This window comes from Bos javanicus, chromosome 4 (genome assembly GCF_032452875.1).
Source record: "Bos javanicus breed banteng chromosome 4, ARS-OSU_banteng_1.0, whole genome shotgun sequence".
Lineage (NCBI taxonomy): Eukaryota > Metazoa > Chordata > Mammalia > Artiodactyla > Bovidae > Bos > Bos javanicus.
This window is the reverse complement of record NC_083871.1, coordinates 97,597,850-97,622,812: the sequence shown is the minus strand read 5'-3', so window position 1 is coordinate 97,622,812 and position 24,963 is coordinate 97,597,850. Positions and strand designations below refer to the sequence as shown.

The 24,963-nt window shown below is 38.1% G+C and overlaps 1 protein-coding gene and 1 non-coding gene across 7 annotated transcripts in view; one reads left to right on the top strand and one right to left on the bottom strand.

Annotated features, from left to right (window-relative positions):
- Window positions 1–24,963, bottom strand: part of EXOC4 (exocyst complex component 4) — an 800,870-nt gene that overhangs the window by 709,670 nt on the left and 66,237 nt on the right. For all 6 annotated transcript variants that reach the window (XM_061414741.1, XM_061414739.1, XM_061414742.1 and 3 more), the window contains one exon: window positions 4,567–4,810. In XM_061414741.1, the coding sequence (XP_061270725.1) occupies window positions 4,567–4,810 (244 nt within the window). The remainder of the gene's footprint in view (window positions 1–4,566; window positions 4,811–24,963) is intronic.
- TRNAS-GGA (transfer RNA serine (anticodon GGA)) lies at window positions 18,693–18,764 on the top strand. Its single transcript has one exon. It is a non-coding gene; the product is annotated as a tRNA-Ser (tRNA).

Sequence of the window (24,963 nt, the reverse complement as noted above, 5' to 3'; positions counted from 1 at the left end):
ACTTTTCACTTTCATGCATTGGAGAAGGAAATGGCAACCGACTCCAGTATTCTTGCCTGGAGAATCCCAGGGATGGGGGAGCCTGGTGGGCTGCCATCTATAGGGTCACACAGAGTCGGACACAACTGAAGCGACTTAGCAGCATAAATAGACAATAGATAGATTGGGGGTCAAGAATAAAATAAAATAAAAAGTGAGGGACCTGGTGATTTTTGAAAATTAGCTGTGAAAGTATTATGGCTCTGCAGGAAGTGAAAGCAAAAGAAAATTCACTAGTCTGGTTCCCACTACTTTTCTAGAGAAATAGCACACAACATTAATTCGCTTTACATAAAGACAAATGAAAACAGGCCTGCAGTGCATCACAACCAGAATATATTTAAGATGATGATGCTGAACAATGAAACTTCTAGGGAAAGTTATATTCTGGCACCTAGCCTCAGAGTAGCATTTATATGCTAATGACTGGAACAAGTTATCTCAGCGGGAGTGGGAACTAATGGAGAGAAGAATTTTGTGGAAGAAGGATTCATGGTTCTTTTGTCTCTGCTCCATCTTCCTTTACGGAAAACAGACTCTTGTCCCTTTAGCATAAGATTCCTTGACGGGTAAAAGAGAATAGTAATAATGCAAACTGTTGAGACTTTGCTTCTCTCTAAAATAGTATCACTGACACCTCCCAGTACAGTTTAACACAAAGTACCATGCAAGCTTCAAGAACCATCTGCCAACATCCTTTCTAAAATTCTAGACCTCTAGAAACAACAGTGCCATCACTTTGGAATGAAGTTTCCCAGGTAATTAATTCTTGGAGTTTTATAGCCTTAGTTTGCACATAGCCACTACAGACTTGCTCTAAATTATCAGTTATTTGGAACACCAACCCAAGAATTTAGTCTTTGACTTTCAAAAAGAATGGTTGAATCAAAATATTTGCTTTCTCTGTGTTACTGTATAATAAAGAGTTTTGGCCCCAAATTTCAGGTTTGTAGACTTTGTAAAATGGAAATCATGTTATAGGCATGAAACCAAGACAAACAGCTTGTTCGCAAGCCAGTGTCCAATATATCCTGCCTACAAAAGCCTCTAAAATACTGACAAAACACGAAACTTAAAGGGAAAAAACCCTCCTGCTGACTCATTCTTCACAGAGAAACATTTATTATTTCCTGGGGCAGTATGCTAAATTTCCACTTCTATTGCTGTAATTTCCACTTGTGAATTTTGGAAGGGGTTGAGGGAAGGGAAGCAGAAGAGATCAAAATCCTAGGAAAGATGCATTGCTTTTAAGGGGACTGTAATGAGAACTGCAGAAAAGTTATTGATCCATGCCCTCTTCCTTTTGTTTCCAGTATATATTATAGTTGTGCTGTTTCCCCATGAAAGTTCAGTGTTTTCATCCAGGGACTTGCAGCAACTGGGTAAATAGCAAATCAGAATTCTGGAGTGTTCATTAGTAAAGAGGCAAAAGGCCTTCAGGAAAATCCAGGATCCAGGCAAAGAAAAAAGACAAGCACAGTTCAATCTGGAACCATTCCCAGCTTCTCTGGACCACAGTATGAGAGATCAATGAACATGAAAGTTGAGAAAGGAACCAAGAACAAATAAACTTATGTATTCATACACAATGTACGCATGGAATGGTGCTGACTGGCACTATTCTAACAAACTCTAACCATATAACCTCATCTAACGAGAGCTAGCCTGTAAGACAGGTATTACTGGATTGGCCAAAAAGTTCATTTGGATTTTCCCATAACATCTTATGAAAAAACGAAAGAAATTTTTGGCTGACCCAGCATTTACAGAACAGAAATTCAAAGTCAAGTCTTCTCAACTCCAAAATCCATGCTTTTCCAAACATGTGCTTTGACATACTCCATGGCAGAAGAGGGGTAGAAAATGCTTTCTTTACCAATTGCACTACAGAATGAAGCTTACCAGAGAATTAATTTTTGAAATTCCAAATCGGGAAAGGAGTACGTCAAGGCTGTATATTATCACCCTGCTTATTTAACTTATATGCAGAGTACCTCATGAGAAATGCTGGGCTGGATGAAGCACAAGCTGGAATCAAGATTGCTGGGAGAAATATCAATAACCTCAGATATGCAGATGACACCACACTTTTCACAGAAAGTGAAGAACTAAAGAGCCTCTTGATGAAAGTGAAAGAGCAGAATGAAGAAGTTAGCTTAAAACTCAACATTCAGAAAACGAAAATCATGGCATCTGGTCCCATCACTTCATGGCAAATAGATGGAGAAACAATGGATATGGTGACAGACTTTCATTTTCTTGGGCTCCAAAATCACTGTAGATGGTGACTGCAGCCATGAAATTAAAAGACACTTGCTCCTTGAAAGAAAAGTTATGACCAAGACAGCATATTAAAAAGCAGAGACATTACTTTGCCAACAAAGATCCATCTAGTCAAAGCTATGGTCTTTCCAGTAGTCACGTATGGATGTGAGAATTGGACTATAAAGAAAGCTGAGCACCAAAGAATTGATGCTTTTGAACCATGGTGTTGAAGATTCTCAAAGAGTCCCTTGGACTGCAAGGAGATCCAACCAGTCCATCCTAAAGGAACTCAGTCCTGAATATTTATTGGAAGGACTGACACTGAAGCTGAAACTCCAATATTATGGGCACCTGATGCGAAGAACTGACTCATTTGAAAAGACCCTGATGCTGGGAAAGACTGAGGGCAGGAGGAGAAGGGGATGACAGAGGATGAGGTGGCTGGATAGCATCACTGACTCAATGAACGTGAGTTTAAGCAAGCTCTGGGAGTTGGTGAAGGACAAGAAAGCATAGCGTGCTGCAGTCCATGGGGTCACAAAGAATCGGACATGACTGAGCAACTGAACTGAAATGAATGTGTAATTAAAATCAGTGTTATTTAGAAAATCCAAAGAATATAAAAAACGTAAGTAGAAGACATCAATTTCTTGAAAAATGTAAAGTACATCTGAGGGACTCCATACTAAGTAAGCTATTATTTCTCTTTAAATTTGCTTATCTTCTTTCTAAATAAGTTTTTAAATTCCTAAGTATAAAGAGTAGAATTCCTTCACAACAGGCTAGCCTGATTATGATACTGCCTAGAACACACTGTCCAGCACCTCCCAGGAACTCATATTATTTGAGCAATGTTCTACTCTACAGAAGAAATGTTCTACTTTGCCCTCTGTTCTCAGATAAAATCGTGGTTTCCATTGGCCTTTCCCCCTCTGATGGCAAATTCTTGCCTTGCCCATATCTGGTGCACATAGAAGGCTGAGGAATAGAATAGAGAAGCAGGAAGAAGGGACAGAGACCCAAGTAGAGTGAATCTTGAATCTTCTAGAAAAGCCTCAATTTGAAATATCTTCTCCCATCATCAGATAACATCAGAGTATTAAGCTTTAAGCCCAGTGTATGACAGTCAAGAGAGTCAGAATCAGAGGATGATTTGGTTTTCCCTCATGAAAGAAGAATTATGAAATCCAAACCTTATTAGTTGTTTTAAGTCCATAAAGGAATTCCTGGGACTGATGCCTACTGGCAAGTATAATATCACCACACATTGAAGGAGAAAGCATGGGACAGAGGAAAGACCAAGGACTTGCACTCAACTCCAAGACTAGCCATTTGTTCTGTGACCTTGAGCTAATTACTTTATCTCTGAACCCCAGTTTCCTTAACTGTAAAATGTGGATACTAAGTAAGTAGCTCAGAAAGTTGTAATGAGAATTAAATAAGGTAATATACATAAATTGCCTTGAATACAGTTTAGTGCTTAAGAAATATTCAATAACTGCTACTTTCTTACCTTTGAGTATGGACAACTTCTCAACTACATCCAAAACCAGCTGAGCTACACTCATTCAAGCTGTTTTCACCAATCTGAGTTTGTATGGTCCACAGCATCCAAAGTTCAAGAAATAACATCAACTTGGTATATATATACAACGGAGTATTACTCATCCTTAAGAATGAAATAATGCTATCTGCAGCAACGTGGACAGACCTAGAGAGTGTCATACTGAGTGAAGTAAGTCGGATGGAGAAATATCTTTTGACATCCCTTATATGTGGAATCTAAAAAGAAATGATACAAATGAATTTACTTATAAAACAGAAACAGACTCACAGACTTTGAGAACAAGCGTACGGTTGCCAGAGGGGGAAGGATGGGGAAAGGGACAGTTAGGGTATGTGGGATGGAGACATGCACACACTGCTGTATTTAAAATGGATAACCAACAAGGACCCACTGTATCACACAGGAACGCTGCTCAACGTTATGTGGCAGCCTAGATGGAAGGGTGCTTGTGGGAGAGTGGATACATGTATTAATACAAGTATGGCTGAGTCCCTTTGTTGTTTACCTGAAATGATTACAATATTATTTGTTAATTAGGTATACTCTCCAATACAAAATAAAGTTTAAAAAAAAAAAAAAAATAACATCAGTAAAGAGTAGAACATGACTTAGTGACTAAACAACAAAGATACATATAACACTTACCACTCCCTACCCTTCAAAAGGTATAGTGAGTACAGTTAGCAAAAACCTACCTTGGCTGGTTCTCAGCCGTGAGGTTCTCTCCCCTCTGATAGTCACTGTCAGCCACCTGAGTTGTAGACCTCTTCACGATTTGCTTAAGTTCCTGCTCCAAGCGTTCTGTGATTGCCTTCACTGTCTCTGGGATCTTCTTCAGTTTGGCCAGCCCCTTGATGAGGATGCCCATAAAAAGGGTGCTGTTCTCCTCTGGATCCAACTCCAAATCTTCCTTGATGTCCTGGAGGCTTATTTCCTTCACTGTTAAAAAAAAAAAAAAAAGAAAGAAAGAAAAGAAAAATCAATCAGGAGCCACAGACTGCATCAGATCAGATCAGATCAGATCAGTTGTTCAGTCATGTCCGACTCTTTGCGACCCCATGAAGCGCAGCACGTCAGGCCTCCCTGTCCAACACCAACTCCCGGAGTACACTCAGACTCATGTCCATCGAGTCAGTGATGCCATCCAGCCATCTCATCCTCTGTCGTCCCCTTCTCCTCTTGCCCCCAATCCCTCGCAGCATCAGAGTCTTTTCCAATGAGTCAACTCTTCGCATGATGTGGCCAAAGTACTGGAGTTTCAGCTTTAGCATCATTCCTTCCAAAGAAATCCCAGGGCTGATCTCCTTCAGAATGGACTGATTGGATCTCCGTGCAGTCCAAGGGACTCTCAAGAGTCTTCTCCAACACCACAGTTCAAAAGCATCAATTCTTCGGCGCTCAGCCTTCTTCACAGTCCAACTCTCACATCCATACATGACCACTGGAAAAACCATAGCCTTGACTAGATGAACCTTTGTTGGCAAAGTAAGGTCTCTGCTTTTGAATATGCTATCTAGGTTGGTCATAACTTTCCTTCCAAGGAGTAAGCATCATTTAATTTCATGGCTACAGTCACCATCTGCAATGATTTTGGAGCCCAGAAAAATAAAGTCTGACACTGTTTCCACTGTTTCCCCATCTATTTCCCATGAAGTGATGGGACCAGATGCCATGATCTTTGTTTTCTGAATGTTGAGCTTTAAGCCAACTTTTTCACTCTCCACTTTCACCTTCATCAAGAGGCTTTTTAGTTCCTCTTCACTTTCTGCCATAAGGGTGGTGTCATCTGCATATCTCAGGTGATTGATATTTCTCCCAGCAATCTTGATTCTAGCTTGTGTTTCTTCCAGTCCTACGTTTCTCATGATGTACTCTGCATATAAGTTAAATAAACAGGGTGACAATATACAGCCTTGACATACTCCCTTTTCTATTTGGAACCAGTCTGTTGTTCCATGTCCAGTTCTAACTGTTGCTTCCTGACCTGCATACAAATTTCTCAAGAGGCAAATCAGGTGGTCTGGTATTCCCATCTCTTTCAGAATTTTCCAGTTTATTGTGATCCACACAGTCAAAGGCTTTGGCATAGTCAATAAAGCAGAAATAGATGTTTTTCTGGAACTCTCTTGCTTTTCCCATGATCCAGCAGATGTTGGCAATTTGATCTCTGGTTCCTCTGCCTTCACAGACTGCATAACCACATCCAAACCCAGTATGGGTCTAAAACAAGGGACCACTCCCTTAAAAGGAATCATAAACGTTTTTCAATTTAATTAAAGTATACTTATACAGTAACTCTCTAAGAATCACACAAAAAAATTATGTTCCTCAAATTATACCCAACCCATCAGTTAATACAGGGTAGAAACATTAAAAGTAAGCAAATCTCCACAGAAAATTTTCTACACTTCTCCAATGAGTCAGTTGGTTCATGACATTTATCAACATTCACTGTATATAAAATGCCATTTTGATGCTGCAGAATTCCAAAGAGCCACACCATAGTCTTAAATTCATACTGATTAATTAGGAGTGATAAGTAGCTTGATAAAAAGACATAAATACATGTGGAAAAGAAAAGACATGTAAGTTAAAAGTATAACAGTAAGAGATGAAGAAAAAGAAAGGAAAAACAGTATGTACAAGTGAAACAACTGTGAACAATAGAAGAATATTCCCTAAATACAAAAAAAAACTTTCTATTTTTCTTTAAATACATGTAAATACATGTCTAACATAATATCATTATTTACTAAAGATAGGTCTTGCTAATCCACAGAAGTTTTCTGAGCAGTAGATCTTTAGACGACAGCTTTCATCTAAACCATAAGGTTTGGGAATGAAAGAAATAACTTCTAACACTGGCTTTTAACCCCTGTGGGAGTGGAAAGAGGGCAGGACTGGGCTCTGAGACGCCTGTCATCTACTGAAAACCACAGGCCTTTCCCTCGAACTAACACACACACAACTAACGCTTCTCATATAATTTGAGGGGTTTCCACAACAACCAGAACAACTACAGGTCAAAAAGCTCTGGCCTAAAAATAATCTTCTTATTTTACGAATGGTGGACTACCATAGACAAAAGCAGAGTGAGTAAAAGCCTAAGGATGGACCCCAATGAAGTTGCTCCCATCCTCCCCTCTCTCCTTCTCTCTTCTAAACACCTGAAAGGCTTTTAAAATGGGACCCTTCAAGACTTCCCTGGTGGCCCACTAGTTGAGAATCCACCCGCCAATGCAGGGGACACGGGCTCGATCCCTGGTCCAGGAAGCTCCCATATGCCGCAGGCAAACTAAGCCCGAGCGCCACAACTGCTGAAGCCCACACTTCAAAACCTTTACAGAGACTTTTGAATTTTTTAAAAATGTGGCTCCTGAAAGACTGTGTACATTCTTCTTTAGTAGATTCAAGCTCATCTATACTACAGACCCAATCAAAGTTCTTCGGCACGCCTGGAGTATTTTGAAATTTATTTAGGAAAGAATGAACATATCCCAGTATATGGAATAAGTCCTTTTAACCACCGGATAAAGTCTCTGAAACCTCTACTTCAGACAACATGTGTGCTACTCCCCCCAATTTGTTTTTTTTGCTCCCAACTCATAACACGCACTAATGTATAAACTTAATGACTTCACTTCACTTAATGACATCCATGATATAATTACTTACACAAATTTGTTCCTAAGTGAATAAGCCCTCTACAGATTATCCATAATGCTGTTGCCTTAACTTCAACTCACTAGACCAACCCACAACAAGAGAGAAGACGACAGAATGAGCAAATCCATATGGTTTCCTTCACAGCATAGAGGGCATCTGATGATACGGTAATTAATTTTAAATATTTTAATACTAGCAAACTAGGAGTAGAACCAAGAAGCTTTCAGCCTCTAAACTGACATGACAGTTCTGAAGCCAAGCGAAAAAAAAGTCATCAATATTTCCAGTCATGACATTCCAAGAACAGACATTTTAGTTACTGGCTTTGTTTTATACATAAAGAACTGGACACCTCAGGCCGCAGAATTACTCCATCCTGCAAAAGCAGCTTCAACAGTAGAAAAGGACTTAGTGGCCAGGGAGCCATCTAAATGCAGCAGGGCAGAGAGGGAAAATGAAGCAAAAGCTCTAAGCAGAGCTTTAGGAAGGAAAAAAAGTAATAGAAATTCAGCTGGGACAGAAGGATCTTCACGAAAGAGCACATGAGTCACAGACAAGACACATCAGAGGACCAGCTAATCGTCGCAACTTGCACACGTGCTGGGTGACGACGAATGCTGGATGATGAGGTACACGCAGTTGAAACCAACAAGCCCCTAGACTACATGCCATACAGGTACTTATATGCACACTAATATGACAGATAGCCTATTAAAAATAACAAATAAAGTATGAATAATATAATGCCACAGCCCCAAATGGCACATTTGCTTACAAACTTATCTGTCTCCCAAAAGCTTCTAGAGCATAAACACTGAACAGAGTCAATATTAATTAATTTATATCTATTTCACTTGCATCAGCTGAAAATTAAAAGGAGATTCTAAAGAATAATATAATAAGCCATGAAGACTCATCTAATAATCACAAAAACCCAGTGAGGTCAGATAGAATTATTGGTGCTTTAAAGGAAAAAGCCTTGTACAAAAATAATTTAGCTGAAACTCAGCAAGTCTTCACACCATCATTAGAACAAAATATACATATTTCAATACTGATAAACCCTAAATCACTCTCTTGTATGTACCTCTACTGTTATAATATGTATTCAATGTTTTAGAACACTTTAAAATTAGAAATACTTTATACCTTTCCCAATTCTCTTATCTTTGATATTTTTATATTTACTTTTTTTTTTCTTTTTGCTGAGGACCTTATCAAGTGAGAATTTCTTGAACTTGGTTTAGAAGACTTTAACCTATAGGACTGTGTTAAATGTTAAAAAGACTTTGATGTTCTTTAACCAATTATTTCTACTAAAATGTTACTGGTCCCAATTGTTTCTTTTAGACACCCACATATTACTAAACAGGTAAACAGACAAGACAGGACAGGCAGATAAGCATATATATCTACACCTCAGTGGATATGTGGGATCGTGGAAGGCGGGTTTAACTAGGACACTACGGTAGTCACAAAAGAATTAATTAGATGCTATCTAAGGTCTTTTCAAGCTCTATCATTCCCTGATTCCATTAAACCGTAGTTAACTCTAGGTATCTCTGGTTCCAAGGCCTACAGCTAATTATAAGAGCCTATTTAGTAACAGACAAGCAAGGTGAACAGTCTATTTATGCAGCTAAATATCTTATAAGAGAAAACTACTTTTCTGTTCATCAGTAAATACAGAAAGCAACCTAGACCAGTCCCTGGCCACTTTATTTTTCTCAGTTTGTTTGGTAACAAGATAGGTAACACAGGCCAGGCCTATACACATGTTATTAAACTGCAGGAGCTAAGAGCTCTGGTAATACACATTAACCTTTTATTGAATATACGATTTTATTTATCGTTTATCGTTATACATGTCAGTTAAGGCATAAGAGATAATGGTACTGTTTCCTATAGAAGTTCCTATAGATGTCACTCCTTACACTATGCAGGGTCCATAAATTACGTAAAGTTCATAAATATGATTTCAACCTATAGAATTTACATGCTGTATTCAAAAACATTATCCCTGTTTAAGAGAACTGTCACTATTAATCAGAATTCAGCATTAAAAAAAAAAAAAAAACTTTAAAAAAATTACCAAGTCTAATTAGACCACAAAGTATCAACAGAACTGTACAATGTCACTCTGCCCTCACTGTTCTGAGCCTGGCCTCAAAACACTGACAATATTCTTAAAGGGAAAATAAGAAAGTTACCGCTTAAAAATAATTCTTATGTTTCTGATCAACCTGGCACTGTAAACTCATACCTAAGATACACAATCTGCTCAAAACTCAATTATACATAAAATATAAGCTAAGGAATTAAAAAGAAATAGTTAGCTCAAAATTGACAACATCATCTCTGTGGACAAGAAATGCAAACAAGTCGAGCCAGAGTGTGTGTCCAGGGAGCTTTGGGTGGACAAGCAGGCAAAGGCAGGCAGGATTTGGCCCATATAGAGCTAGAGACTTAGCACGCTCCACTGGACAGGTGAGATGACAGAAATCCTTTAAAGGCTGCAAGCACAGGACCAAACCAAGCTCCAGACCCACACTGGTAGGCTACTGGCCTCATCAAATCCTTATCCTCCATTTATGCCCCAGTGGAGCGACTTGGTCAACGACTTATCTTAAATACCATTGGGTTCACCAATGAAAAATTACCTCTAACATCTTCTATTCTAATTAATGCACCCACTGCTGCATATTGAGAGAGCACTATCTGACGCACTGGTTGCCTCTGGAGTACAGAGTCTTGATTAGGGTCTTTCAAATGTTAACTAACTACCCCCAGAGTGTGCATTCCTGATTAAGGTACTTCAAAACTGTTAACTAAGCACCCCTAAGGTGCAGATTAAATTACTTTAAAGAAAACTACAGACAATATAACACCCCACTCCTGAAAGGAGGCTGCCAAAAGCTGTTGACAGCTGCTGCTACTAGGGGCAATCATTTCCAAGGAGCCAGGAGATTTTACAGCCTCAGCATACGGATAGTTTCAATTCAGAGGTGAAGATGGAACCCCACACTGCATTCAGTTCTGAAAACACAATGAATATACATTGATCCTTCCATAGTGAAAGTGGGCTGAGGGGAAAATGATGGTATGTTTGGAGAGAACATAGAATGGAGTACTCTATTTGGATAAAAAACAAAACTAACATCTGTTGAATCAATTTCATTGATGATATAATGCACTCAGTTTAGTTCAGTCACTCCGTCATGTCTGACTCTTTGCAACCCCATGGACTGCAGCACGCCAGGCCTCCCTGTCCATCACCAACTGCCGGAGTTTATTCAAACTCATGTCCATCAAGTCGGTGATGCCATCCAACCATCTCATCCTCTGTCGTCCCCTTCTCCCCCTACCTGGAATCTTTCCCAGCATCAGGGTCGTTTCAAATGAGCCAGTTCTTCCCATCAGGTGGCCAAAGTATTAGAGTTTCAGCTTCAGCATCAGTCCTTCCAATGAATATTCAGGACTGATTTCCTTTAAGATGGACTGGTTGGATCTCCTTGCAGTCCAAGGGACTCTCAGGAGTCTTCTCCAACACCACAGTTCAAAAGCATCAGTTCTTCAGTGCTCAGCTTTCTTTATAGTCCAATTCTCACATCCATACATGACTACTAAAAAAAACCATAGCTTTGACTATGGATCTTTGTGGGCAAAGTAATGTCTCTGCTTTTAATATGCTGTCTAAGTTGGTTATAACTTTTCTTGCAAGTAGCAAGTGTCTTTTAATTTCATGGCTGCAGTCACTTTTGGACTTTCTGCAGTAATTTTGGAGCCCCAGAAAAATAAAGTCTCTCACTGTTTCCCCATCAATTTGACGCAAAGTGATGGGACCAGATGCCATGATCTTAGTTTTCTGAATGAGCTTTAAGCCAACTTTTTCACTCTGCTCTTTCACTTTCATCAAGAGGCTCTTTAGTTCTTCACTTTCTGCCATAAGGGTGGTGTCATCTGCATATCTGAGGTTACTGATATTTCTCCCAGCAATCTTGATTCCAGCTTGTGCTTCCTCCAGCCCAGCATTTCTCATGATGTACTCTGCATATAAGTTAAATAAGGAGGGTGACAATATACAGCCTTGAGGTACTCCTTCCCCTATTTGGAAGCAGTCTGTTGTTCCATGTCCAGTTCTAACTGTTGCTTCCTGACCTCCATACAGATTTCTCAGGAGGCAGGTCAGGTGGTCTGGTATTCCCATCTCTTTAAGAATTTTCCAGTTTGTTGATCCACACAGTCAAAGGCTTTGGCATAGTCAATAAAGCAGAATTAAGTGCACATTATATTACCTAGAGCAAAAAGGATGCCCCTTTGTAGGGCAAAGAGTAGCAATCAATGAAGAAGAGGCTACTAGAAATATAACAGGGATACAGGATAAGAGACAAGGAACAGATGAATAAATTGATTGTTTATATTAATACTCACTAAACTTCATTAGGCAACAGTCTGTTGTTAATCTATGATTTTGTAAGTTCAATTGCCCATAGAGATAGAATGATATAGTAGAAAGAACAAAAGCTTGGCATCACTTTAGATTAAATTATCATGTCTAGTTGCGTGTTCTCTCAATTTCTTCAAATGTGAAGAGGAGATAACATTATCAAGAGAACTGTGCCTATTAAATGAGATAATATGAACAACAAGGCGAACACTTTTTTTTTTTAATGCATTTTTAAAACCTCCAGTTTTACTAACACTTCAGGGTTCCTGTAGACAAGGATGGTGGCTTAGATCCCCTTTTCTCAACATTTCCTCCAAAAGCAAAACAGAACAATAACAATAAACAAAATTCATAAAAACCATGCTTTCAGGATAACTCGAAAGACAGAAATTGCCCCAAATTCAAAATAACTAGAAATAAAAATAAGAAGAAAAAAAAATCACCTAATGCCAGGAAGTGTTATATCATGCTCCTCTCCCACCACTTCTTTGCCACAAGGCTTTGTTACAAGCAAAAGTATACTGTGAAAAACTGTAATAAAGAAATTTAAAGAGTTAATGATGAACCTAAATGCCGAGCCTCCTTCCTCATGACCTTTGTCATGAGTGGAATGCCTCACAGTCCCTTGCCCAGTGATATCCTCTCTGGCAGCGAGGGCAAAGAGACCTAGGATTAATGGGCACCTAAAGATTTAGAATCAAAAGTTTAGAAAGACAAAGTCAACCCTAAGTTTCAAGACTAAAAAGATATACAAGCAGATCACAGCTTGAACTATAGGGACTTAAAAGCAGACATAATTTGAAAGAGCAGTGTTTGAAACACATAGCCTCTGAGAGAGAAATGAGACAAAAAGAGATAAAAGCCCTTTGGCTATGGGATGATGAAGGGAGAAAAAAGCAAAAGGCAAACACGATTCAGAGAGCAAACAACCTTACTCCACCACCAAAATAAAAAGTCCACTAAAGACGAGAGTGAAAAGTTGGCTTAAAACTCAACATTCAGAAAACGAAGATAATGGCATCTGGTCCCATCACCTCATGGCATATACATGGGGAAACAATCAAAACAGTGAGAGACTTTATGTTTGGGGGGCTCCAAATCACTGCAGATGGTGACTGCAGCCATGAAATTAAAAGACACTTACTCCTTGGAAGAAAAGCTATGATCAACCTAGACAGCATATTAAAAAGCAGAGACATTACTTTACCAACAAAGGTCTGTCTAGTCAAAGCTATGGTTTTTCCAGTAGTCATGTATGGATATGAGAGTTGGACTATAAAGAAAGCTGAGCGCCGAAGTATTGATGCTTTTGAACTGTGGTGTTAGAGAAGACTCTTGAGAGTCCCTTGGACTGCAAGGAGATCCAACCAGTCAACTTTAAAGGAAATCAGTCCTGAATATTCACCAGAAGCACTGATGCTGAAGCTGAAACTCTAGTACTTTGGCCACCTGATGCAAAGAACCGACTCACTGGAAAAGACCCTGATGCTGGGAAAGATTGAAGGTGGGAGGAGAAGGGGATGACAGAGGATGAGATGGTTGGATGGCATCACTGACACAATGGACATGAGTTGGTGATGGACAGGGAAGCCTGGCATGCTGCTGCAGTCCATGGGGTCGCAAAGATTCGGACACGACTGAGTGAGTGAACTGAACTAAAATAAAAGTATCTGCAGTTTGCTGTAATGACAGAAGAGGGAGCCAATGAGCTAGGAATCCTACAAACACACCCCCAGTATCATTTAAAAAAAAATGAATAGAAAAAATAATGAACACATTCTTATGAGAGTATTACAAAAAAAATCCAACATACGTTTAGAAGAAAATTTCATCCAATAAAACAGCATGAAGCACAAGAAATCTGAGTGATAACACTCTAGGTGGAATTAATATACTCACTCAAACAAGAATTTTGGGATATGAAAAACCACTTTGAGTCAAAAATCAAAAAATTATGACAGACACGGACAATCAAAAGCAAAGTGTGAAAGGAAAACTTACAAAACCCAGGAAAGAGAGGGAAGAAAAAAGACAATATTATCTCATACCTCAAGAATACAATACAAAATAAGCAAGACAGAAAAAACTGAAAACATTTATCCGATAAAGGATATTGAGCAAATGCCGGGAACCAAAGTGGAGGATAAAAAGGAGAATAAAAAAAAGTAGTAGTAGAAATGAAAAGATGAAAGAGAGAGTAGTAGAAATGGAAAACAGGCAAAGAAAAATAGAGTGATAAAGAGGAAAAGTAAACAGAACATTTAAAACTGTAAACCAAGAAAACTTACAGAAGAAAAAAAAAAAAACTGAATGCACAAAATGAAACAGAAGCCCATTGGGTATCTTGGAAAATTAATCTTGGAAAATTAATACTAAAGAAATCAAGACTCCAAGGCACATCCTACTAAGTCTTTTCAGTTCCTAAGATTAAAAAGAAATCTGTAAGACCTAAGAATCAAGGAACTTTAAAAAGGGGAAAAAAAAAACCTAAGGAATCTGAAATTTCAAAAAGCACTAAAAAGAAAAAAATGAAATAGTATTTTGTAAAAATAATAATAATAAAGTGTAACCTAAGGAACCTTTATCCCCAAGTCGCCCTTCAAGTATCAAGGCTTTAGGAAAAAGAAATTAAAAGTTTTCAAATAAAGCAACTCTGCATCCATGACTCCTCAAGGAATTTTTTAGATAATGAACTTCATTCAACCAAGAAATGACTAGGACACTTGAACAAAATGTCTAATTCATGAACATTCAGAATATTTAAATGTAGGTTTAAAAACAAAAGTTGTGGAAAACAACTACATGAAAGTAGCATGCTGTAAAAAAGTAAACATATACAACTAAAAAAATGGCAGAAGAAAAAGAGGAAAGTAGAGTAAGTTTATCGTTTATTATGGAGGCAAAGGATAGAAACCAAAGTATACCAATAAAAATGGAGAAATCCAAGAGTAAAGGTTTAACCAAAGCAAAAAAAACGCAGCTAAGAGCATTTTCTTAAAAGTATACATTAAAAGACAATCAATGGCGGGGGGGGACTTCCTAGACAAAAAATTTCTATATAAGTAAAATAAAAGAACACATATCTTAGAAAGAAACATAGCATACAGAATACACATATTTACAAAATACTATGATACAGTTGTGACTGAAGACATCAGTCATATCAACATATATCGATGGATTCAACTCATCTATTAAAAAAAGGTTTTAATTCAGCTTACAAAGCAAGGCCAAACTATATATGCTATACACATACTAAAGCCAATTTATTTAGAAAGGCTAAAAATATAGAATAAACAGTTCAGTTCAGTCGTTCAGTTGTGTCCAACTCTACGACCCCATGGACCGCAGTACGCCAGGCCTCCCTGTCCATCATCAACTCCCGGAGTTCACTCAAACTCATGTCCCTCAAGTCAGTGATGCCATCCAACCACCTCATCCTCTGTCGTCCCCGTCTCCCCCAACCTTGAATCTTTCCCAGCATCAAGGTTGTTTCAAATGAGCCAGTTCTTCCCATCAGATAGCCAAAGTATTGGAGTTTCAATTCAGCATCAATCCTTCCAATGAATATTCAGGACTGAATTCCTTTGGGGTGGACTGATTGGATCTCATTGCAGGCCAAGGGACTCTCAAGAGTCTTCTCCAATACCACAGTTCAAAAGCATCAATTCTTCAGAGCTCAGCTTTCTTTATAGTCCAACTCTCACATCCATACGTGACTACTGGCAAAACCATAGCCTTGACTAGATGGACCTTTGTTAGCAAAGTAATGTCTCTGCTTTTAATATGCTGTCTAGGTTGGTCATAACTTTTCTTCCAAGGAGCAAGTGTCTTAATTTCATGGCTGCAGTCACCATCTGCAGTGATTTTGGAGCCCAAAAAAATGAAGTCTGACACTGTTTCCATTGCCTCCCCATCTATTTGCCATGTAGTGATGGAATCAGATGCCATGATCTTAGTTTCCCGAATGTTGAGCTTTAAGCCAACATTTTCACTCTGCTCTTTCACTTTTATCAAGAGGCTCTTTAGTTCCTTTTCACTTTCTGCCATAAGGGTGGTGTCATCTGCGTATCTGAGGTTATTGATATTTCTCCCAGCAGGCTTGATTCCAGCTTGTGCTCAATCCAGTCCAGCATTTCTCACGATGTACTCTGCATATAAGTTAAATAAGCAGGGTGACAATATACAGCCTTGACGTACTCCTTCCCCTATTTGGAACCAGTCTGTTGTTCCATGTTCAGTTCTAACTGTTGCTTCTTGACTTGTATTCAGATTTTTCAGGAGGCAGGTCAGGTGGTCTGGTATTCCCATCTCTTTAACAATTCTCTTTAACAATTCTCTTTAAGAATTTTCCACATTTGAATGAAATTTCCACAGTCAATAAGCATTAATCACATCAATGAAGGGCATTTTTTAATGCCAAAAAGCACAATTCACAAATGAAACAACACACAACTATTCACATACCAAAAAATAGCAATCACCATTTTTAAACAAAAACTACAGGTGAGTCAGAGACACAGAAGAAAAACACTAAAAATAAAAATGGAGATAGACAAACAACATATTGAGAATTTCACAAATATACATCAAACTCCTCATCTAATAGAGAAAATGCATCTTCCTCTCAAGTACCCCTGGAATATTCAAAAAAAAAAAAAAAAACCATAATATATTAAGTCACAAAGAAAATGTAAGTTCTATAAAGTAAAAATATTACAAGCAACATTCTCAATTCAACACAACACAGCTAGAAAATATTAAAAACACACACACACACACAAAAGACCCTTTCATCTTTAAAATTCTTTTACTAAAAACACTTGGATCAAAGGAGAAATAAAAACTGAAATAAGACAATCTTTGTAAATGATATGTATCTATGGGATACATTTAAAGTAGTAATGAGAGAAAATTTTCTATCACTAAACACTTTTATCAGTAAAAGATGAAAGAATTAAAATGCATGATTTCAGTTTCTAGTGCAGGAAAAGAATAAACCAAGTGAAAGGATGAAGAAGGAAAGAATAAAAACAAAGGAATGAGGTAGAGAACAAAAAAATGGACCTAATCAATACATCAAAATTCTTGTTATTTCTTGGGAGAAAAAACGAACACCAAAGACAAACCATTAGCTACTTTGATCAAGAAGAAAAGGGAAACAGCATAATTAGATGACATAAAGGAAACAAAAGAATTTTAAAACGGTAAGAAAATACTTTATAGACATCTATATAAATGAGTTCAGTTTAGTCACTCAGTTGTGTCCAACTCTTTGCAACCCCATGGACTGCAGCACACCAGGCTTCTTTGTCCATCACCAACTCCTGGAGCTTGCTCAAACTCATCTCCATCAAGTCGGTGATGCCATTATTCTATATACAGTACTCTATATAAATAAAATTGAATAAATGAAATCAATAATTGCCTAGGGAGATACAGATTATTAAAACTGACTCCAATAGAAACAAAGTTTAAACAGAACAATTTGCACTGATGAAACAAAATTACTGAACAAAAAGTAAATGTATTAAAACATACCATATCCAAAAGGTTTCATAGAGAAATTCCTAAATCTTCAAACACCAGATACTCCCAGAGCTCCATAGACTTTTCAGAGCATTGAAAAATGAAAGAGAATGTCCTAATTCCTTTTATGCAGCAAATTATCACATTAAAACCAAAATCTAGTACGATTTGGACCACAGGACACTATTACTCATGAACATGATGCGAAAATCCTAAATAAAATATTAGCAGACAGAATTCAATACTACATTGAGAAAATAATACAGTATGATCAAGAGCAATTTATCCTAGTAATGAAAAATTGGTTCAATATTAAGAAATCCATTAATGGATATTAATAGATTAAAAATAAAATTTAAAAATGGATAAAGACAAACAAGTTGGCACTCCATATCCAAGAGTTTCACATCCAAATTCAGCCAACCATGGATAGAAAATAAATTCCAGAAAATTCCCAAAAGCAAAACTTGAACTTAGATGCATGCTGTCAACTATTTACATAGCACTTACACTATACATAGTATAAACATAACACATACGCACTGGGGAGCCAAAAGATACCTGTGACTGTCTTTACTATAGTGGTCTGGAACAAAACCCACAATATCTCTGAGGTATACCTGTATTTATATCCTGTATCTTTTTCCTGTTTGATTTCATACTTTTACTATGTACATATAAGGGTATACATGTTGTACATATGTAAATGTAGATTACACGTATTGGGTTTCCCAGGTAACTTAGTGGTAAAGAATCTGCCCACCAATGCAGAAGATGCAGGAGATGTGGGTTCTACCCCTGGTCAGGAAAATCTCCTAGAGAAGGAAATGGCAACATACCCCAGTATTCTTGCTAAAAAAATTCCACGGACAATGGAGCATGGCAGGCTACACTGAGGTCGTAAAGAGTCAGACACAATTTAGTGACTGAGATGGCATTGTTTCTATATATTGATTTGTATGTCTGTTTCTGTCACAGTGCCACACTGTTTTGATTACTGTAGCTTTGCAGTATTGCCTAAAGGCTAGGAAGATTATGCCTCCTGTTTTGTCCTTTCTTCTCAGGATTACTTTGGCAATTTTCAGTCCAGTTCAGTTCAGTTGCTCAGTCATGTCCGACTCAGTCTTTGCAACTTGGGGTCTATATATTTATATACATGTATATGTTATATATGGGACTTCCCTGGTGGCTCAGAGGTTAAAGCGTCTGCCTGGAATGCAGGAGACCCAGGTTCGATCCCTGGGTTGGGAAGATCCCCTGGAGAAGGAAATGGCAACCCACCCCAGTACTCTTGCCTGGAGAATCCCATGGAGGAAGGAGCCTGGTGGGCTACAGTCCAAGGGGTCGCAAAGAGTCAGACACGACTGAGCAACTTCACTCACTCACTCATGTTATATATAGTATTTACATACATTATTTAATACAGTTTATATATTAAAAATTAATATATTTTTAATAAACTTTGGTCTTGTTTCATTTTTCTATTTAGAAACATTTGAACTATTAGTTCTATTCTGTCTCCTTTGTATATATTCCTCAACTCTACTTCTGATCAATCATATAAATCAAAGATACTTATTAAGAGCAAATGCATGGATACCTCAGAAACAGTTATATTTAAAATACCAAGGGAGATCATATCATAAGGACAGAAGTAAAACAAAAGATGTCAAGATTTGTCAATCGGATCTACACTATTCTAAAAGTGACATTTGATTTCCAAAAAGAGGAGTTTCATCTCCTTTTATATCAGGATTCATAGCTCCCAACCCACATAGGGAATTTTTAAAATATCGAACCCCAAATTCTTGAGACAAATATCAAGTCTCAGAACAAGATTTGATGAAATAAAACACACATCAAGAAAACAGCAGCAAAAGAAGAAAAAATAATTTCATTTGTGCTCTCTTTACGTTTTATTGCTTAACCTATGCTGGTACCAGAAAGAAAGGGAGAGAAAAGTCCAGTTTCATTATAGCTATATTCACAGCAATCCCAGCAGGAGTGTGAATAAAATGAATAAAGAAGCCACAAATGAAATGCCTGTGTACCTTGCGAATAATTGCTCAGTCAGAACGTTCCAAAGGCAATTTGCCAAAGAAAAAGACATACTGAGAATCCAAAAGCTTAAACCAACGTTTTACTATAATTATTGGCTTTTCTCCATACTTTGTCCATGCTTCTACCTAAGTTATAGTTGAATGACTACATCTATATTAGACATTAGTTTCCCTGTACATTATAAAATACTGTGACTGATGAGAATAATCGGGAAAAAAATGCTTGCAAAATACATCCTTTACGTATTTAGAGTGAGGACAGCAAGAGGCCAGTCTCCAGCAAATACTTTTCTGGTTGAACCTGGACCAATCACTCAGCATCCCTGAATTCACTTCCATATTCGTAAAATGACACTTGATTTTTCGTGTTATTTTAAAAATAACACTTGATTAACTAGAGAGTATAAGCAGTTTTTCATATATTGACTAATATAGCTGTCTCTTTAAGCAAACTGCCTGCTCATATTTTTGCTTATTTTTCTACTTGCTTATCTTACCAATTTATAGGGATTCTTTATATATTCTTGATATTTTAACATCCGTCAGATAAACGCCCATCTTTCCATGTGTATAGACTCTTCTGTGAATTGCCCATTTGCCCGGTTCTTTACTATGCCATTGCTTTTCTTCATGATTACACACGAAAATTAAGTCAATGCTAATCATTTTTCTCTTTACATGTTGCTTGCTTCTGCCAATCTTTGCCTGGAATTTGCATCTTATAATTAAAGATTTTATTTTTAATTAGATGATACACAGACATAGATAATTCTATACAATTTTATGATAACTTAAATATCTGGCAATACACTTAAGAGTACTGGAATGGGGTGCCATTGCCTTCTCTGTTAAATATAACATAAATACAATAATCATAATGACAGTAACACTACCTGCCCCAACTACCTCTTAGGACTGCTGCATCAGTTGAATGATGTATAGTTTCTTACTAACAGTAACATGTAAACTATGATAGAATACCTCTCACATAAAAGTCACTCACAACTCTATCTCTAAATAAGACATTTGAAAAATGACTCATTCACAAGCCAACAAAATTCTCATTTAATTAATAATAATCTGAAAGTTCTCAGAAATCACCTGCAAGTTTAATTTATGGCACCCCAATGGGAGATGAAATTCTACCCAGGGATTCCCTATTGCAACTTCCTCTATAGAAATGTCAGCTCTAATGGATTACACCCTCAATCCTACTATTTCACAAGATGAGAAAGGAGCTTTAAGAGCCTATGTTAAATTCCCTGCTGAAAAAGACTATTACTTTCTAGGCTGACTTGCAGAGCACTTCACAAATAGACTCTCAGGACTTTGTCCATTATTTAGAATAAGACAAAGTTTCTGTCCTTTATTATAGTATATTTCATCAGCCCCACACTTTCACATGTACTTATTAGAAACATTTTATGTAGTTCTCTACATAATTCACATTTTTCTCATTTATATAATCCCCTTTAATAATGTGACCCAGATTAATATCGTCCTAAAAACGAGAACTGCAAAGACTTCACACATCATTTCAAGAAAGTCAAATTTTTATATATTGGCTCCTAAAAATAACTTGGGTCAGAAAGTAAGTACTTGCAGATTGTGACAAGTAGAATGGGCCCTGAAAGATTGTTGTTGTTTAGTCACTAAGTCATGTCTGACACTTTTGCAACCCCACGGACTGTAGCCCACCAGGCTCCTCTGTCCATTGGATTTCCCAGATAAGAATACTGGCTCTAGAGGGTTGTCATTTCCTTCTTCAGGGAATCTTCCTGATTCAGGGATCGGAGCCCCATCTCCTGCATTGGCAGGCGGATTCTGTACCACTGAGCCACTACCAGGGAAGCCCATGAAAGATATTCATGAACTAATCCCCAGAATCTGTGAATATGTTACTTTACATGACAAAGGAGACTCTACACGTGATTAAGGTTAAGGATATTGAGACAGAAAAAAAGAGCCTGGATTATCCAGGTGGGAATCAATTTAATCACATAGTCCCTCAGGAGAGGAAGAAGGAAGCAGAAGAGTGGGTCAGAGAGGTATAAGGTGAGAAGAAATGTGACCCACTGTCCCTGGCTGTGAAGATGGAGAAAGGGAGCCTGCCACAAGTCAAGGAAAGCAAGAGCCTCTAAGAGCATGTAAAGGCAAGGAAATGGAAATGGATTCTCCTACAGAACTTCTGGTAGGGACACAGCCCTGTCCCTAACGTTCCTTTTAGCCCAATGAGATCCATACTAGACTTTAACTACAAAACTGTAGGATGATACATGTTTCCTGTGGTAATCCGTTGCAGCAGTGACAGAAACCTAGTATCTAGTTTATCTGCAGGAAAACTGTGCATGTTTTGGAACCCAGCTCCTGATGTGAGATCACAGGCGCCACTGTGTGTCAGCTGCGTCAACTCACATCTACCATTAACCATCCTCAGTCTCGCTTTTCTCATCTGTAAAATGGGGCTAACAGTGCCTCTCTCCTAAGATCATTGAAGGACTTCATGAGTTAATTCATGTAAAGCACTTATTTCTACTGTTTCACAGATAGAATGTATACTAAGCACTTGTTAACTACTGTTATTATTGACTTTAATCAATAACTACCTTCTTTTTCAGTCACCCCCCAGAAAAATCAAGAGATCAGTCTTCCGAACAGAAAAGGAAATGAGCCCTTCTAAGAAGAAAGTTTTGTGGCCAGATCTACAAGCATCTTCATAATAGTCCCAAGCTCCACTAATCTATCACGCAGTTCTTCCAGAGTCATTCCCAAAAACGAAGGAACAGATGGCTGAAGTCAAAGTGTCACTATGAGCTCCACTCGGTGATGAAGGCTAACTGCAGGGCCTGACAGAAAAAGTGCACAGAGAGGAAAAGCTGTCTCATTAAAAGTAATAGATGTTGCAGAATTAGCTTCCACTGAAATCTGCCATCACTGGCCTTTTCTCAGCTTGTTTGGTATTTATGTTTTTCATTTTCAAAACGCCTGCCCCATCATCTCTTCATGAACAATTAAAATTTTTATTTCACTTGGCCATTGACTCAGCAATATTTACCTAAATAGATATAACCAAGCTAAGCGGCAATTCACATTATAAAGACACAAAGATCTAACAACTGGTAATTTCCACAAAAGGCAGGGGTAAAACATAAATCAAGAGTGTTTATATAAATGTTTATATAAATATAAATGTGTTTTCTGTATCATAATTCCACACTCCACAACAGCTCAAAGCAGTGTCAAAACTCACAGAACAGCGATACAGCAAAGAAAGGAGGAGAAAACAAAACCTTTTACTCCAGGAAGAAGTTTGAATACACAGCTTTGTAAACTGTCATCTATGTGTTTGGTTTTAAAAAAATGAGTAAAACTTACTATAAAACAATTTCTTACAGCAGAAATTAGGGCAACAATATAAATCAACTATAACTCAATAAAAATCTAAAATCAACCCACCTTAAAAAAGCAATTCTTATACTTTTCCTACAGTAAAAGCAATAAACTTCAAAATTCCAAGCTTAAATAATCCTAAAATTTAATTAAATTATATTTTATAAAGTAATTAAATACGCTTCAGCAACAGTATATTGTTAGGCTCTCAAAATGAACACTTTCAGTTAGTAGCACAAAATGCGTTGACTGAACTCAAATTATTTTTCCACCTTTTCATCATTTCAAGCTCTATAGGACTACAGAACTAGTAAGAAGTATGTTTTATCTGAAAAGTCAATAATAATAATATTGTTATTTTTTTTAAAGACATTATTATTTCTTTAATAGCATTTGTGAGGAGGTCATACCAAGGCAACTGTGGAAGAGCCCACAAAAAAAAAAAAAAAATCCAGTCACCATCTGCCCAGCCCAAGGCTGCAGGCAGGGCAGGTGTCTGCAGCAGCCCAGAAGCTCTGAGCCCAACTGAGATGAATTGAACCCTATGATGGGCAGGTCTGAGCCACTCCAGAAGAATTCCCTTAAACTTTGCTTCCATAATCAAAAATACAACTTCCCTCCAGAACTTTAAATATTGGCAAAAATGGCTCTCCTTTGTCTCATTCAGTATCATATTAGGTAGGTCAAGAAGAAACAAGATTCAGTTCAGTTCAGTTGCTCAGTCGTGTCCGATTCTTTGCGACCCCATGAATTGCAGCACGCCAGGCCTCCCTGTCCATCACCAACTCCCAGAGTTCACTCAGACTCACGTCCATCGAGTCAGTGATGCCATCCAGCCATCTCATCTTCTGTGGTCCCCTTCTCCTCCTGCCCCCAATCCCTCCCAGCATCAGAGTCTTTTCCAATGACTCAACTCTTTGCATCAGGTGGCCAAAGTACTGGACCTCAGCTTTAGCATCATTCCTTCCGATGAACACCCAGGACTGGTCTCCTTTAGAATGGACTGGATGGATCTCCTTGCAGTCCAAGGAACTCTCAAGAGTCTTCTCCAACACCACAGTTCAAAAGCATCAATTCTTCAGCGCTCAGCTTTCTTCACAGTCCAACTCTCACATCCATACATGACCACTGGAAAAACCATAGCCTTGACTAGACGGACCTTCGATGGCAAACTAATGTCTCTGCTTTTCAATATGCTATCTAGGTTGGTCATAACTTTTCTTCCAAGGAGTAAGCGTCTTTAATTTCATGGCTGCAGTCACCATCTGCAGTGATTTTGGAGCCCAGAAAAATACAGTCTGACACTGTTTCCACTGTTTCCCCATCTATTTCCCATGAAGTGATGGGACCAGATGCCATGATCTTCATTTTCTGAATGTTGAGCTTTAAGCCAACTTTTTCACTCTCCTCTTTCACTTTCATCAAGAGGCTTTTTAGTTCCTCTTCACTTTCTGCCATTAAGGGTGGTGTCATCTGCATATCTGAGGTTATTGATATTTCTCCTGGCAATTTTGATTCCAGCTTGTGTTTCTTCCAGTCCAGCGTTTCTCATGATGTACTCTGCATAGAAGTTAAACAAGCAGGGTGACAATATACAGCCTTGATGTACTCCTTTTCCTATTTGGAACCAGTTTGTTGTTCCATGTCTGGTTCTAACTGTGGCTTCCTGACCTGCATATAGGTTTCTCAAGAGCAGGTCAGGTGGTCTGGTATTCCCATCTCTTTCAGAATTTTCCACAGTTTATTGTGATCCACAATAGTCAAAGGCTTTGGCGTAATCAATAAAGCAGAAATAGATTCGTTTGTGGATATGTCCTCAGAGTGCACTGAGTGTGTCCACACATGCACACACAGGTAGATGTGGAGAGGCCACTGGGAAAACACAAGGAATGTAGCTACAGAGCAGAGGTCACACACGCAAAAGCTCTCATGGACCAGACGAGGAATGTGCTATGTGCAGCAGCTGGGTAAAAGCTAATAGGCTCAACAGAAGTTAGAGC